The sequence below is a fragment of the Nanorana parkeri genome, unplaced genomic scaffold, assembly GCF_000935625.1.
Source record: "Nanorana parkeri isolate BGI_ZX_2015 unplaced genomic scaffold, ASM93562v1 scaffold554, whole genome shotgun sequence".
NCBI lineage: Eukaryota > Metazoa > Chordata > Amphibia > Anura > Dicroglossidae > Nanorana > Nanorana parkeri.
In genome coordinates, this window is record NW_017306822.1 from 128,451 (window position 1) to 143,543 (window position 15,093).

General features: G+C 43.2%; 2 protein-coding genes and 1 long non-coding RNA gene across 3 annotated transcripts in view; 1 reads left to right on the plus strand and 2 right to left on the minus strand.

Annotated features, from left to right (window-relative positions):
- The window catches only part of LOC108791481 (complement C3-like), a 5,031-nt gene extending 4,857 nt beyond the window's left edge, over positions 1-174 (plus strand). Inside the window, exon 3 of the mRNA XM_018561984.1 lies at positions 33-174. Within this exon, the coding sequence (XP_018417486.1) occupies positions 33-174 (142 nt within the window). The remainder of the gene's footprint in view (positions 1-32) is intronic.
- A 4,548-nt stretch (positions 175-4,722) lies between these two features.
- Positions 4,723-8,214, minus strand: LOC108791489. The gene is made up of 3 exons (XR_001941507.1): positions 8,200-8,214; positions 6,091-6,174; positions 4,723-4,845 (listed from the first exon to the last, which is right to left on the minus strand). It is a non-coding gene; the product is annotated as an uncharacterized LOC108791489 (long non-coding RNA).
- A 1,575-nt stretch (positions 8,215-9,789) lies between these two features.
- LOC108791482 (complement C3-like) overlaps positions 9,790-15,093 on the minus strand; it is an 80,978-nt gene continuing 75,674 nt past the window's right edge. Inside the window, 6 exon segments of the mRNA XM_018561985.1 lie at positions 9,790-9,893; positions 11,128-11,233; positions 11,688-11,777; positions 12,081-12,168; positions 13,448-13,499; positions 14,712-14,835. Coding sequence (XP_018417487.1) covers positions 9,790-9,893; positions 11,128-11,233; positions 11,688-11,777; positions 12,081-12,168; positions 13,448-13,499; positions 14,712-14,835 — 564 coding nt within the window.

Consider the following 15,093-nt stretch of genomic DNA (forward strand, 5'->3'; position numbering starts at 1 on the left):
CATTTGGTAATTTTTTTGTCTTCTTTCTTTAGATACTCCTATATCATAGGCAGAGACACCTGGTTTGAATGGTTCCCGAACTCAAATGATTGCCAGAAATCTGAACATACTTACCTCTGTGAAAAGGCCCAGCAGCTGGAAGAGGATCTGGACTTTAATGGATGTGGGCTGTGAATGATCTACACTTCCCATAAATGGGGTGTTTAGTGTCAGCAGAATTACTAACATACAGTCAAAGGAAAATATTAATTGCAGTGTAAGATCTGCATATTACATGTCACATAGGCACCTAGCAGTATTGTTATAATAAGAAATATGCAATAAACAGTTGGAACTGTCCTTTGTCTCAAATATCTCCCATGACCTTAACTTTTCTAACAAATCTGAAGAGCGTCCCATAAACTTTGTTTTTAGTTGCCTTTTGTAAACCCAACAATCTATGAACCTAAAAATATTCTGTAGACCTCTGCAAAGATTATCAGTCCTTCTTGCCAGTAGAGTTTTATATGAATGTTTTGAATTGCTGTAATAGTGACGTATCCCTTCCTTAGACGTGGCCTACATGTAGCAGAGACAATCACCTCAGACAATCTTTATCAGATAGCTCTGTGAAGATTGACTGTGCCCAAGCTCTGTGTGACCACCTCCCTACGTAACATTTTATGTTGCAACCGGGTTAATGACGGAAGAGGAATACTATAGAGTGTCACTTTAAGACAGATTTGAGTCTGGAGAACATACAAATGCCACATAAATAGGATTCTTGGTGGAAATCACTGAGGACCACTCAGCAATAGTGTCCTTGGTGGAAATTACTGAGCTACCCCTGTGCTACCCAGTCACTATACTGCCTATGTTTTCTGGTTGTCTAGAAGCAAAAAAAAAGGAGAAAAGTTAGGCTTTTCAGGTGTCATTCTAAGCATAGAACACATATATTGCACATTTCGCTGTTAAAAGTTAATTTTATTGTACAAATATTATAAATAAATAAATATTTTACACACCCATATCATCTTCCTATACATAATATAATATAAAATATAAAATCGCAAAAGGCTTATAACCTCCCTGGACCTCCCTGGGGGTTATAAGCCTTTTGTCAATTTATATTTTTGATTATATTATTTATAGGAAGATGATATGGGTGTGTACAATATTTATTTATAATATTTGTACAATAAAATTAACTTTTAACAGTGAAATGTGCAATATATGTGTTCCATGCCTAGAATGACACCTGAAAAGCCCCACTTTTCTCCTTGTTTTGCTTCTATTATATTAGGGGTGTGGTGTCCTGGTTTCCCTGGTGGCTCAGAACCGGTTCTTTTGTATTCTGGTTGTCTACTTGAGTTTGTATATTTCTGGGAAGACATCAGTAGATGGCAGTGAGCAGTGACATCCAAAGTTGGTATTAGACATCCATTGCAGCACTAGTATCTCTGGATAGTCAACAGTGCCAGATAGCACGGCTGGATCAGTGACCTCACGTCTCTCTACCCTAGTTAATCGATACAATTTGGACGCTTATTGGAAAATAAAGTATAAAACACCACACTGATATCATCACTCTATTCTCTCCTCATGTCAGCAAGTTCCCAGCACTAGACTGACAGCAGTGTGAAATGCAATAAAGTCATGACTCTCTCACACTGCTGCCTTCTCCACTTTCAATGTTTACCCTACTATGCAGAGGATTACAGGGTGCTAAGTTAAAGGCAGATTAAGTTACATACACTACCAGTATTTCAAATATTGTTTTATGAATTTGAATGAGTACATTGTGACCCATGGACAATCTGTCACTGTATAAAGATGCAGATAGTGACAGGGGAAGAGCCTGTTTCCACAGTGAAAGGGTGACTGGTTGGAGACAAGCGAGTGTTGCCCACAAAAAGAAAGTAGTCTCCAATCAATCAGGGTTCCCTCATGTGGGCATAGAGTGCTGCAAAGGCAGCATGGCAGTATGGACAATCAAGGAGCACATGCCTTGTTCTGCCTGGTCCTACAGACAGGAGTTGGCATACAAAATAAAGTAGTCACCAATCAGTCAGGGTTCCCTCATGTAGAGATAGAGTGCTGCAAAGGCAGCATGGCTGTATGGACATGCAAGGAGCATGTGCCTAGGTCTGTCTGGCTCTATAGACAGATGTGGGAGTCCAAAAGAGAGTAGTCTCTAATCAATCAGGGTTTCTTTGTGTGGGCAAAGAGCGCTGCAAAGGCAACATGGCTGTATGGACATGCAAGGAGCACGTGGCTAAGTCCATCTGGCCCTACAGACAGGGGTGGGCATACAAAAGAGAGTAGTCTCCCATCAATAAGGGTTCCCTCATGTGGAGATAGAGTGCTGCAAAGGCAGCATGGCTGTATGAACATGCAATGAGCATGTGCCTAGGTTTGTCTGGCCCCACAGACAGAGGTTGGTGTACAGACCGAAGGACTGCTTGAGAGAGAGCTTCTTTGTGTTGCCTTGATGAATAAGCTGGCTGTCTGCTTGCCCAGCGTGATGAATATATCCAGGATTATTCAACTTTACACCTGGCTTCTTGCTATGTTCCATCCCTGGTTTAAAGGCAAGTACACTACGGGTACCTCTAACCCCTTGCCGAGGTGGTCCGTCTCTCACAACATTTATTGAATAAATGGTGTTTTTTCAAGTGTTAGTGCCTAGAAGTCAGAGAAAGCTAAGCAAAGTTTACCTAGCTATCGATTCATCTGTGCTGACTCTCTAACAATAAACCGAAGCGGCAGAGACTGTTGAAAACACAAAGAAGGCTTTATTTTGTTTACCAGAAGTGAGACTGAACAGTGGAAATATACAGTGAATATATTGTATGTTTTATGCCGGTATTGCTCACTGAAGCAGCTTTCATTTATCACATCCAAATAAAGACAGATCTTCAGAAAGGGTGAAGAAATCATCACAGGTCTTTTCGTACTCCTTACGCTGACACTCTTTGCTGTTTGGCCACCACTCCACCCAGGAGTCACTCCCGATGATGTAGGAAAACCTAAAAGAGAATAGATGGGATATGAATGACATGGTTATCATTGAAGGCTTTTTGTCATCCAGGTCAGAAAATATCTAGTGGTAGTGCATCAAGTGAACTGAAAACCTTTAGGGCCCATTCACACATATGCGTTGCAGTTTTGTCAGTGTTATGCAATGCTCATTACATGCAATAGTGCGTTGTGGTGCCATTCATTTTCATTTGTACTCCATGTGCTGAAGATATGTACCTGTGTTGTAGCCAACTGCAAAGCACAGTAATGCACTACCATGAAATGTGATGCACTGTATTACCAAAAATATTGCAGATTTGATTTTCAGTTTGTTTTGGTGCCTTGGCAGCTCATTCAAATACAGGCTGCCCCAATGTAACACATGTTAACCCATGACATAAAGCGTGTTAACACGTGTGCGCCAGACATACTGCCATTGACAACCTAGCACACCGAGGATTGCTGGGAGAGCTGGGAGACCAGTATTGCCTGTGATCTTCCTGCAGCTGATCTCTTCCTCATTAATGATGTACCTTGCCTTGTTCTACACTACCAGGCAGGGTTTTGCTTCCTCAAGTCAGAGCCTCCAGCAAGCAGTACAGTAGTGACATCACCAAATTTCACTCCAAATCCTGTAAGACTAGCCGTCAGAAACTCCTTAGGTTTCACACTTCAGATATACAAGAGTGCCGAGACACCCTCATTTACTGGGAAGTTCACTTCTAGCTTTCAGACAAAGGGTGAATCTCTCATGGCACCGCGTAGGCACAATTAACATTTTTAGAAGTTCCTTATAACGTGCCACCTTCACCTTCATAACATCTCCAAAATACGCCCCTTCTTCACCAATGATACCGCAAAGCTACTCATACACTCACTTGTTATCTCTCATCTTGACTATTGCAACTCCATCCTCATTGGCTTACTTCTACACAGACTATCCCCCCTAAAGTCTATCATGAATGCAGCTGCTAGACTCATTCACCTAACCAACCGCTCAGTGTCTGCAACTCCCTTATGCCAATCCCTACACTGGCTTCCATACCCCACCCCCCTCTGCCAATCCCTGCACTGGCTTCCATCCCCCACCGCCCTCTGCCAATCCCTGCACTGGTTTCCACTCACTGAAAGGCTAAAATTCAAAATTGCCCCCCGGCTATATCTCCAACCTTGTCTCAAAATATCACCCTAAGCGCCCCCTCTGCTCCTCCAAAGACCTCCTGCTTTCCAGCGCCCTTGTCAACTCCTCCCATGCTCACCTCCAAGACTTCTCTAGAGTCTCTCCTATCCTCTGCAACTCTTTACCTGTCCGTCTATCTCACACCCTGGCTGCCTTTAGGCAATCCCTTAAGATTCATCTCTTCAGGGAAGCCTATCCCACCTCAACCTAACCACTGAACCATCACGTTCTAATACAATTCATCCCCACACAGCTTCCTCCTCATGTATCACTGACCCCTCCCTTTTAGATTGCAAGCCCTCACGGGCAGAGCCCTCCTTACCATCTTGTCTTGGATTGTATTGTGATTATAATGTTTTCCTTATATTGTAAAGCGCTGTGCAAACTCTTGGCGCTATATAAATCCTGTATAATAATAATAATAATAATAATAATAATGTAGCAGATCTTCACTAGTTCCACTTTAAGCATAACGGTTCTCAATACAGCTCATTAGTTGCCTTCCTAAGGCTTTGACAACACTTACTTATCTGTTTCTGTTTGCCAAACATCATTAAACGTGCCGAATATTATGTAATCCAGCCCTTGCTTAAACTTCAGGGTATCCCGACATTTAACATGGCTGATGAAGGTACGCTTCTGGTTCAGAACTTTGTCATCGGTTCCTAAAAATGCCAGGGAGGACAAAGGTTAGTTGTTACCCGTCAAAAACAAGCAGTGGCACACTATTTAGCCCTCTTTAAAAAGTTTCATATTAGGTGCAAGAACTCAAATTTCAATACACAGTAGATTAGGAGATAACTGTGATCTCTCTAGAAATGTCCTACATAGACAGTTGATGTGCAGCGATGGATATTAGGTGGGGGTGGAGTAGAAAAGAATATACAACAACACATATAAAACAGGAGAAGCCAATAAGGTGTTATTATAAATCACAACACAGTCATGTTGGTGGTACAAGATCTATGCTAATGTCACAGTATGAGTGTTATAAATTGCACAGTTTTCCAGAAAGTGCTGATCAGTGCTTTATTTGCATAGATTCCTTTCACGTGGGCACCCTCTGTCCCATCTCAGCAGGGTATACTAGACTCATCCCTTAGTGAATCGGATCAGAACAGAAATGGTTGTCACGTATGTGACATCTGTGCTCATTCTAATTTTTACTCCACCTTGTGATGGAGGATAAACAGCCCATGTAATCCCTATGGGGTCTATTTATAAACAGTTCACAGAGCCATTCACCCTGTGAATTTCTGTGAACGTTCATTCTGTGTGAATAGAGGCAAAAACAAACATTCTTATCTTTTCAGGTCGAATGTAACCTTCGGAAAATACCACATTATGGCCACTAGATGGAGCTGAGGAGCAGAAGTCTGCCCACATCCGGTCAAGGCAGTAAAGCAGACCTGACTGCAAACTTAGAAAATATAGTATTAATTTATGGCCGTTAGACGGAGCCGAGGAGCATAGGAAAGCATAATTTACTTCTTATGCTTTTCAGTGCCATCTAGAGGCCATAATGTAGTATTTTCAGACAATTACCATAGCCCTGCACAAGAGTACATTCAATTTTGCGAATGTACTCTTGTGCAGAACCTACACTCCTAAGAGAACCACACAGTGGTAGGGGAAAAAAATAAAATGTAATACATTATTGTTGGTTATGTGTTCAGTTGAAGCACTGAGCTCTTGGGGGTATGCTGAATTAAGTTTTACTTGCTTAGGAGAACATTACATCAGAATACAGCACTGTAAAGGAAACTTCCTGTGTATCATAGATAAGTATGCATATAGAAAACTAACATTGCACCACAGCACCATCTACAGCCCAAAAGACATATCACAGTCAGCGGCACAATCAGTACATTAGAATATCAGTAATATGCTGTTTTATTTCTGACAATTACCGCTCTTAAAGACGTTCGTTACATGCATCAGGTATCGATCATAGTCATTGGCATACTGTATCTCAAGAAGAGTTACTTTGTACACTGTCAAGAGAGAGAACATGTGGGTTATAGTATGGAAATACAGTGTGTCAAAAATGTAACATGTATATGCAACTCAACTAGGGGGGCAAAATACATGCAATGCATATGAAAATCAAGCAATAACATTTCTGAAGAGAAGAGACCTTGGATCTTAAGAAGCCCATATCTATGTATGCAGCCCAAAAACTCAGCATATCATTTCAGTCCAACTGAAGCTGATTTTTCGATTATAGTAAAAGGCAGTCGCTGGCTACTTATATCACCTGGTGTCTGCAATAAAAAAGCTCAGCATGCCTAAGGCCCCAGTTCTGCTCCTGTCCACCTTCACATTTTGTGTGTTCCCACCTACCCTGTCTACCTGTCCTATGGTATTCACATTTCGTTATGTGCATGCCCTTGCAAGAATGGACCTCCTCATTGTGGCCATTGCAGGTAAGTAGATATGTGTAGCCCTGTTTCGGGGGGGTCATGTGAGATGACCGTCTCCGATCAACTACCGCTGCCAACCTGTGGGTAACCGGGAAACCTGAGTCTCCGCTAAGTGGGAGTAAACGGGCTGTAATCAATTGTAATGGCAGTGCCTCCACCCAACTGGGCCTTGTGAGTCCATGGATGCCAATTTAATCTTTTATTGAAGAACTTGGAATAGTGGTTGTAGATGGACATGCTGGAATACCTGAAAATACTGGTAATATAGTAGAATCTAGTAAGGTGTACAGATCCTAGTGGAAGGTCCATCTTCTCCCTCTTGAAAGGCCAGAAGTGTCTCCATTCCCACAGAGGTTCCAGTGTATACTCTGCTTCAGGACAAACTGTAGCCTGGACCAGTGGAGGGACCAGTGGTGACTACAGTGTCCCCATGACCTCTGTTAACATGGGTTAGGTCCCTGCATTGGATCCAGCAAAATCAGATGGCACATGGCATTCCATGAGGTTAGGCCTTGAGGGCCTAACCCTCAGACCTAGGCAGCCGCCCAGCACCTGAGCACCAACCTCCCAACAGGGGAGTGGCAGGAACAAGACTACCCCAGTTCTGAGCATTCTCATGGGCTCTGATATAGCCAATCCCTCCTACTATGAAGTTTACTGCACTGATTGGCCACCACAGAACCACGGTCACATGATGCCGCTCCAGCACAGTACTTTGTCACAGCAAAGTCTGGAGGATGAGGCAGATGAACAACTCATGAGCACACCCTACTGGAGGAAAGTAATGACTAATTTGAAAACCGGAATAACACTGCTTTATTACAGGGGGTGTTAGGGGGTAGACAAAGAGGCGTAACAATCGCCATAGCGACCCAGACGGCCACTATGGGGCCAGGGCACACCTCTGATGCTGTGTGGGCCGCCTGGGTCGCTATGGCATGTAAGGGTGCTGGCTGTCACTGACACAGCTCAGCAGCGGCTGTGAAGATCACTGACAACCTGTCAGTGATGTGTGCAGCGGCTGCGGCGCATTTCCCCTCACAGCCGCTGCGGAGCTGTGTCAGTGACAGCCAGCAGCTGGGGCAGAAGAGGCCGGCGTTCACAGTAAAGGAGGAGGCAGGGCCCGCCTAAGAGCAACCCCGCCTCCTCTTACATCACTGGCCAGCGACCTAAGAGCAGACGGGCTCGTCGATAGAAGAGGAGGCGGGGCCCGGGGACAGAAGAGGAGGTGGGGCACTGCTACCACGGAGGCGAACAGCGCTGACAGGTAAGAGGTGTGCAGCCCATCTGAGACCCTGCAGAACCCACCATAGAGAGTCTACGGTGGGCTCTGCAGGGTCACTCTCAGGTGGGCTGTTTGGTATATCAGGCGGGCTCTGCAAGTGGCATAACTAGCAATCACGGGGTCTCATACAAAATTTTGCTATGGGGCCCTGTGATTTCTAGTTACGCCCCTGGGTAGACCCCTACATATTGAAAATCAAGAGAAACCATCTCTGCACTGAAGTTCCTTTACAGGTAACCTTTTGGTGCTTTAAATCTCCTGCATGATGATAATGGGTGATAAGTCAGATATTTAACAGCCAAATGTCTCACCATAGTCCACCCCCCTATCACATGCCTTCTGCTTTCTTTCAATGACACTGTGGGCTTGGCCTGTCTGCTGCGCCATCAAGCAATTACCTTTAAGAAAGAGAAAATACGGTAAGCAAAGAACAAAGTAACATAGAGTCCAATTTCCTTTAATTCTAGTCTAACATATCAGGTCTCCACGCCAGTATTATACAGGATCCAAGAACCGGAGAAAAAAAATGTGGAGGTTAAAGAAAAAACTGATGATTAAGGGCAACAAGTCCGCTATTATTATTTTTCTTAATCCAGTTTTTATAGAATAGTCCCTAATAAATGTATTTGGAACAACACCCTCTGACTGCTGCAGGAGAAATGATCAGACTCTTACATGGTTCCGTTATAACCTCACATGAACAAGCATTAGTCTTCATGTAATGAGCAAGTTCTCTATTGGATCTAAGCTTTGGTACCAGCTGACCCCTGCAGTAACACCATAGAACAAGGAACAATAAAGCCTGACAATTTTCAGCAATCCCCGCTGAATCTCCAAATCTCCGCAATGTTTTGTGTTGATCATACACACTTCACACACCCAGATCGTCACACCATTGCACCTTGTATAATGACTCCATTGTTGGGAACCTCAGAGAATATTGTTAAAGAGAACCATGCTTAGTAAGGGCCTCCAAGTTCACAGGTCTTTCAAAGTCTGGGCCACACAGGGCTAAAAACTGTCTCCCCATTGACAGACCAATCACCAAACACCAGGGCTTTCACATGAGTGGTAAGGGAGACAAATGTTCCTCCATAACTGGAAATACTGACTTCCAGGTAATTAGCCTTTTTTTTAGGAACTAAAGTCCAGCAGTGGTAGATTAAGTATTCCTCTCAACACAGGTTCCCTTCAAAGCCTTGAACAAGCCAACTTGTTTATTATACATTACTAGATCCATAAGTCGTGGTGGAGCTCAGGGGGGCCCAGCAGACCCCCTGTAGAGAGTAATGCTGGAAGTTATAGTCCTCTATAGCCATTACTATTCTGCATTTCTGTAGATAGTATTTCTGGGAGTTGTAGTTCTCTATAGCCATTACCATTCTGCATTTCTGTATAAAGTATTGCTGGGAGATGTAGTCTTCTATACAGAAATGCAGAATGGCAACGGCTATAGGTGGGCAGGGTGGGCATTGTAAGAGCTGGGGGGGCCCATTGTTCCATAGATCTGCCACTGGTGGGGCTCTACAGAAGGTGCAGTGTATATGGACATGTCATCTGGGCAGCCTATTGTACCCAAATCTAGATTTCTGTTAGAAAGACAGATATGACAACTTTGGTCAATAATAATTGTGAAGGTCAAACATATAGTACAAAACTAAGCTTACATATACAATAATTATTTGAATTTCCAAAATCTATATTACCCTTAGGTGCTGCTTATCTTCTGTGATCACATATTCTTTGCTCTGGTTTTCCACCAGCTATGTACCTTTGTTTGACGCTACTATTGTACACTATGGACTCAAAATGGACCTGCTTCCAGGCCTTTTGGTTAGGAGACAGTCAAGATAAGTTCTACGTCACTAATACATGCTTTGCCATGATCAGTTACCAATGGTTTACTGGACCGTACCTTCAGAACAGCGGCAGACGTCTCCCTGACAGAGGCGGCCCAACAAATGGTCACCTTCTACTGTGTGGTAGAACTTGGTGCAGCGAGTTTCTGGAAGAGCAGAGTAAATGATATCAGACTGTAGAGTGGACCTAACAACAGATGTATTTTTCACGACAAGTGCATGAGCCGTTAGTGATATATAAGGGCTGGTGCAGACCTGGGCTATCTGGGACGTGCATCCCAGGACCGCACAACTGTGTGCACTTGCACACAACAGTTACCACGCGACCCTATTAATTTCAATGGGGTTACATCCTCGCCGTAATGTACCTTTTTTTGCGACACATGGGCATCCGTCACGACTTGGGTGGCATTGAAAAAGAATGGCACCACCAGCGCGATCAGCAGTGGTGTGCGACTCCGTGACTGCAATGCAATCCACGCGGTTTCGTGCACGATTGCCGTGTGGTCACAGATTACACAAGTGTGAACCTGGCCTGAATGTAACCAACATCGAGAGTTAGCATCTACCTCCTGGACTGAGGCTTCATTCATACATTTTGGTATACAAAGACCCGAGGTATTCAAACAGCAGCTCAGATGTTTTTTATGGTGTTTATTTACAATTTTATTGTATTTGGTGAATGAGAAGGGTTAACAACTGCCCCTTACTCATTCACGGGGAGTTGGGGGGCATCTGGGTTTATGAAAGGGGAACACAGAATCAGATAAGCCCCCCTGCCCGCAGACTCCCACAACCACCGGGTCAGTGTTGTGGGGAAGAGGCCCTTGTCCTCATCGACAGAGGGACAAGGTGCCTTCCAGGGGGTCCCCCCCTAGCAAAGCACCCTCCCCATGTCAAGGGCATGTGGCCTGGTATGGTGCAGGAGCCTGCTCTGCCAGGCTGCTGCTCAGAATAAGGGTCTGGTAAGGAATTTCAATGGGGACACCTTTTTTTTTTGGCATTGGGGTGCCCCTAAAATTCCTACCAGAATTTTTATTATAAAGTTTAACATGAATTTGTTTGGAATTTAATTTTTAAAAATGTTTTATGCATCCCAAATTTTTGTTATAAAACATGTGGATACATTCAGATTCATTATTTCTTTCATTTGGAAATTTGGATGCATCTGAATGTCCAAATATGCAGAAATTCGTCCAAATTTAAATTTGGAACTAAAAGAATTACACATGTCTAGCCAGAGGCCTGTCAGAGCACTGGCTTTCATTCAGAGTCTTGAAGCAACTTAAAGCTTGCTGGAAGTTGTGAAACCCAAAACAGGAAAAACATTGTACTGACCCCATTGCACACATTTCTGTGTCAGTTTTATTGCATGTTTACCTGGTGAGTAATAGTCATAGATAGTGACGGACCCAGGTTGGACGAGACCCACGTCAAAGTACTTGTGAGCATTGAACTTCACACATTCTTCATCTGTATGAGAGATCTAAATGAAAGTTAGTCGTGTTAATGTCAAATGATTCCCTCTTCTGGATAGAATGTCACCCCGCTGCAGGACCTCTTCAATGCCACAAGTTGCCCTCAGTCTTCTGGATAGAATGCCACCCAGCCTCATTCTGAGAAAAGACTGGCTGTGAGCACCATGGACCTGCCTCCTTAGCAAGGTGCTCACACTCTCAGTGTATTGAAGCAAATATGGCACATATGTCTCCAAGTCAGTGATGCCCTCTGCATCATTCAGGACCACCCACCACCGGAGTAGACCGAAGAGGCAAAGGACCCACTTGACCAGCCAAAAAAGCATAATATACTGCTGGTGGGAGCATCAAGGGGGGAAGAGGTTCCTCGGGGAGGAGAGAACTTGAGCTTTAATACAGAGATTTAAAATGAGGGGAGGCACACATAAAGATCCAGTGAATGAAGTTGTGATAGCACCTTACCTTGTCCAGGTATATGATGAGAGTGCCTTTATCATTTGCTCCTTTGTTGATCTCAAATTGTGAAATGTATCTGTCCACTCCATTTTTAAGCTGTGGGACAATAAAATTTCGATCATTGGGTTTACAAATATTTTAATAGTGTATAAGGGAAATTGATGATCCATGATGAATCATACTGTGAAGCTTCTATTATATGAAATTTCACTTAATCATCCTATTATAAATTGTGCTTTGTATGTCTGCATTTATATAGTGCACAGTGATAGATAGATAGATAGATAGATAGATAGATAGATAGATAGATAGATAGATAGATAGATAGATAGAAGAACAGAAAGAGAAAGAGAGAGAAATAAATATATATTTATATATATATATGTATATGGTTCTCACCCGATTTAGATCGTCAACATCTGGGGAGTATCCTGTCATCATGGATACATCTACAATAGACATGGTAAGGTCCCTGTCTCCACGGTACCTGAGAAAGAGCAAGAGAACATCTCACAGTGTGCCTGGATTCATCTCTGGTTTACCCCATAGGTTGGAACAAAGTGCAATGAAACTAAATCAATGAACATTTTAGTGAGCCACAACATCCAATTTGTTAACTGGACAGGCTTCTGTAGAATGACAGCTGATTGGCTGTTATGGGTTGCAGAAAATTGCACTAACATGCATAAAGAAGTTGAACTTGGTGGCATGAACATAGTGTCGCCTTGAGAAAGGAACCCTGCGTGGCCCCTGATTGGCTGTATGACCTATGTGACGTAGTTACAATAAAATAGACTACGCAAGCACCTTGAATGCTTGAGTGCCGGTGACTTATCTATCAGGGCACCACCCGTTGTTATCACTACAAGCACCGCCTTCCTTGAACAGGTGATAGTGCAAAATGGAGTGCGGGTGGTTTTTACATCACCTCCTCCACACAAAGACACAGTGAGGGGAATTCATCAAAACTGGAGCAGACAAAATCTGGAGCAGTTGCCCGTGGCAACCAATCAGCTTCTCTCTATCATTTTCAAACCTTAACTGAACAAACTGAAGAGAGAAGCTGATTGGTTGCCATGCCCTGCTGCTCAAGATTTTGTCTGCTCCAGTTTTGATAAATTCCCCCCAGTGTAATAAGGCTTGGTAGGTCAGGCACCTCCTACATGCTATTCCAGTGGCTAGTTTGCTTGCCCTTGGCTTGCCCTTTTTGAGTACAGCTGCTACAGTTCAGGTTTTTAATTAAGATAATAAGGCCCCTTTCACACGAGTGATTGGATCAGATCCACCTGTTATTTTTTCAGTAAAACAATGTAATGCTATGGACAGCTCGATGTAAAGGAACGTGTGCACATCTTATTACCATCTAGTCTGTTTAATTCCTAAAGAAAAACGGAGAAGGTTTGCTTCCTTTTCTGCTTTTTTTGGAACGAAACGTGGCGGATCAGAGATAATTGGATGTAAATGGACACATGTCCACTTACAGTACATGCGACTTACACCCGACTACCCATAGACCTAAAACGGGTCCATTTAGTTCCGTTTTTGTCCTCCATCTGCCTGTTGATATTCCTCCCGTACTGCTCCAATCTGTGTACGGATCTTTAACATGAACACTGCTATACTAAAAATACATTCTACTTTAAATGTAACTGATTCGTTACTGTCCAGGGCCTGGCTCTCTGCCATTCATTTGTGACTAATTATCTTCTGGCAAAACACAGGCTGGGGTCGGGTCTAGCAATTGTCTATAAAAAGAGATAGCATACCTGAAGCAGATCTCAACAGATATTGTCCCCAAGGCATTATCTGGTCTTTTAGCTGCAATGAAACAAAGGTACATTGTATGAATAAAATCAACGTATTAAAGGTGGGAGGACATGACATAATTTAATGAGTTCCGTAACTATTTACAAACCAGATACAGAAAATTACAATTAAATAAAAATGCTCCTGTTGGGAAGTCATTATTGAATTCTGAAAAGGTAACACTACAAATAGGCAAAAATGGTGGGCATATTTCTTGGTGTTTTAATGTTTATGTATTTTTGCAGGCCGGGAGGTGGGGTGCCAGCAGGGTACACCTTAAATAGGGGGATGTTGGCAGTGCACGTTACCAGGTGGGGTGCCCAGTACCTCTATTTGGCGTCCTGCCCAACTCACTGATGGCATTGGTTGCCAGGAGCTGGGGGGATGCCAGCCAGAGTGTCCCGCTCAGCTCCCAGCAACCAGCGACGTCAGTGACCTGGGTGGGATGCTGGCCAGAGCATCACAGGTTGCTAAGATGTACCCAAAAAAATGCCGGCGGTATTGTTTATGGTTTAGGGTTTATAATCTATGTGCTCCTGGCAGCTGATATTTCCCCATCACTGACCTAGTATGTCTTCCTGTGCGGAGGCCATCCTGTTAAAAGCAGGGTTTAGCTTCCTCACGGCAGAGCCTCCAGCAAGAGGAACAATGAGCAACATAGTAGTGACATCACAAATCTACCTCCAAATCTCCTGAGACTAACAGTCAGAGGCAACAGAGCCCAATATCTAACACAACAGATGTGCAATTTTCAAGCATGTGAATTGAAGTGCCATAAAAAGCATGTGCCTTGCTGTGTGCTGCCAAGTTGCATTGGGTGCTATTGAAAATTAATAGCACCGCACTTAGTTTAGTGCATGATCATGACTTGCGATAATGTGGCAAAATGCACAATTTTCCCTGTGTTGCAACAATGCAGTAGTCTGAATCTGCCCTAAAGGGAATGTATAGAGGGTTTGTAAATATTTTCTGTTATATCTGTTCTGGTCAGGGCTAAACAAAACTGGGAAAATATTGATAATAACCTGGTGTTTTCATAACCAACCGGGAGGTGTAACTCTTGGCTCCTTTTCACATATTTCCCACCATCTGTCTCAGCAACCCTGCTGCTTACAGAGTTCAGTAGCTTAAGGTGAAACTTATGCACATACAAGTAAGGGCTCATTCACACTATTGCACTGTGGTAACTCCCCTAATACCTCTCTTCTCCAAACTTGTAATTACAGCATCCATTTGTGGGAGATACACATCCCACTGGGAACATCAAGATCATTGACGTGACTGTAAAATCAAAATGGTTGCATTCATTTTCTTTCTCTGTCACTATTTCATAGTACACTGCCGTCACCTGGACAAAGTGATGTAACCAGTATCAAGAACAGTACATTCAATTCATCTTAGTGGAATTCTTAAATACCTACTCCACTCTATAGCAATATACCAAAACTCATAAAATAATTCATTATGCTTTTGGTACTATTTGTAATCTATGATTGTGAAAAAAACAAACGCGTTCATTGGAGTAACAAGAATTCCTTTAAGATTGTATAACTGTAATGTGGAAACATGTGTGACCGGGACTTGGCGTTCCACCAGTTGGGGGGGA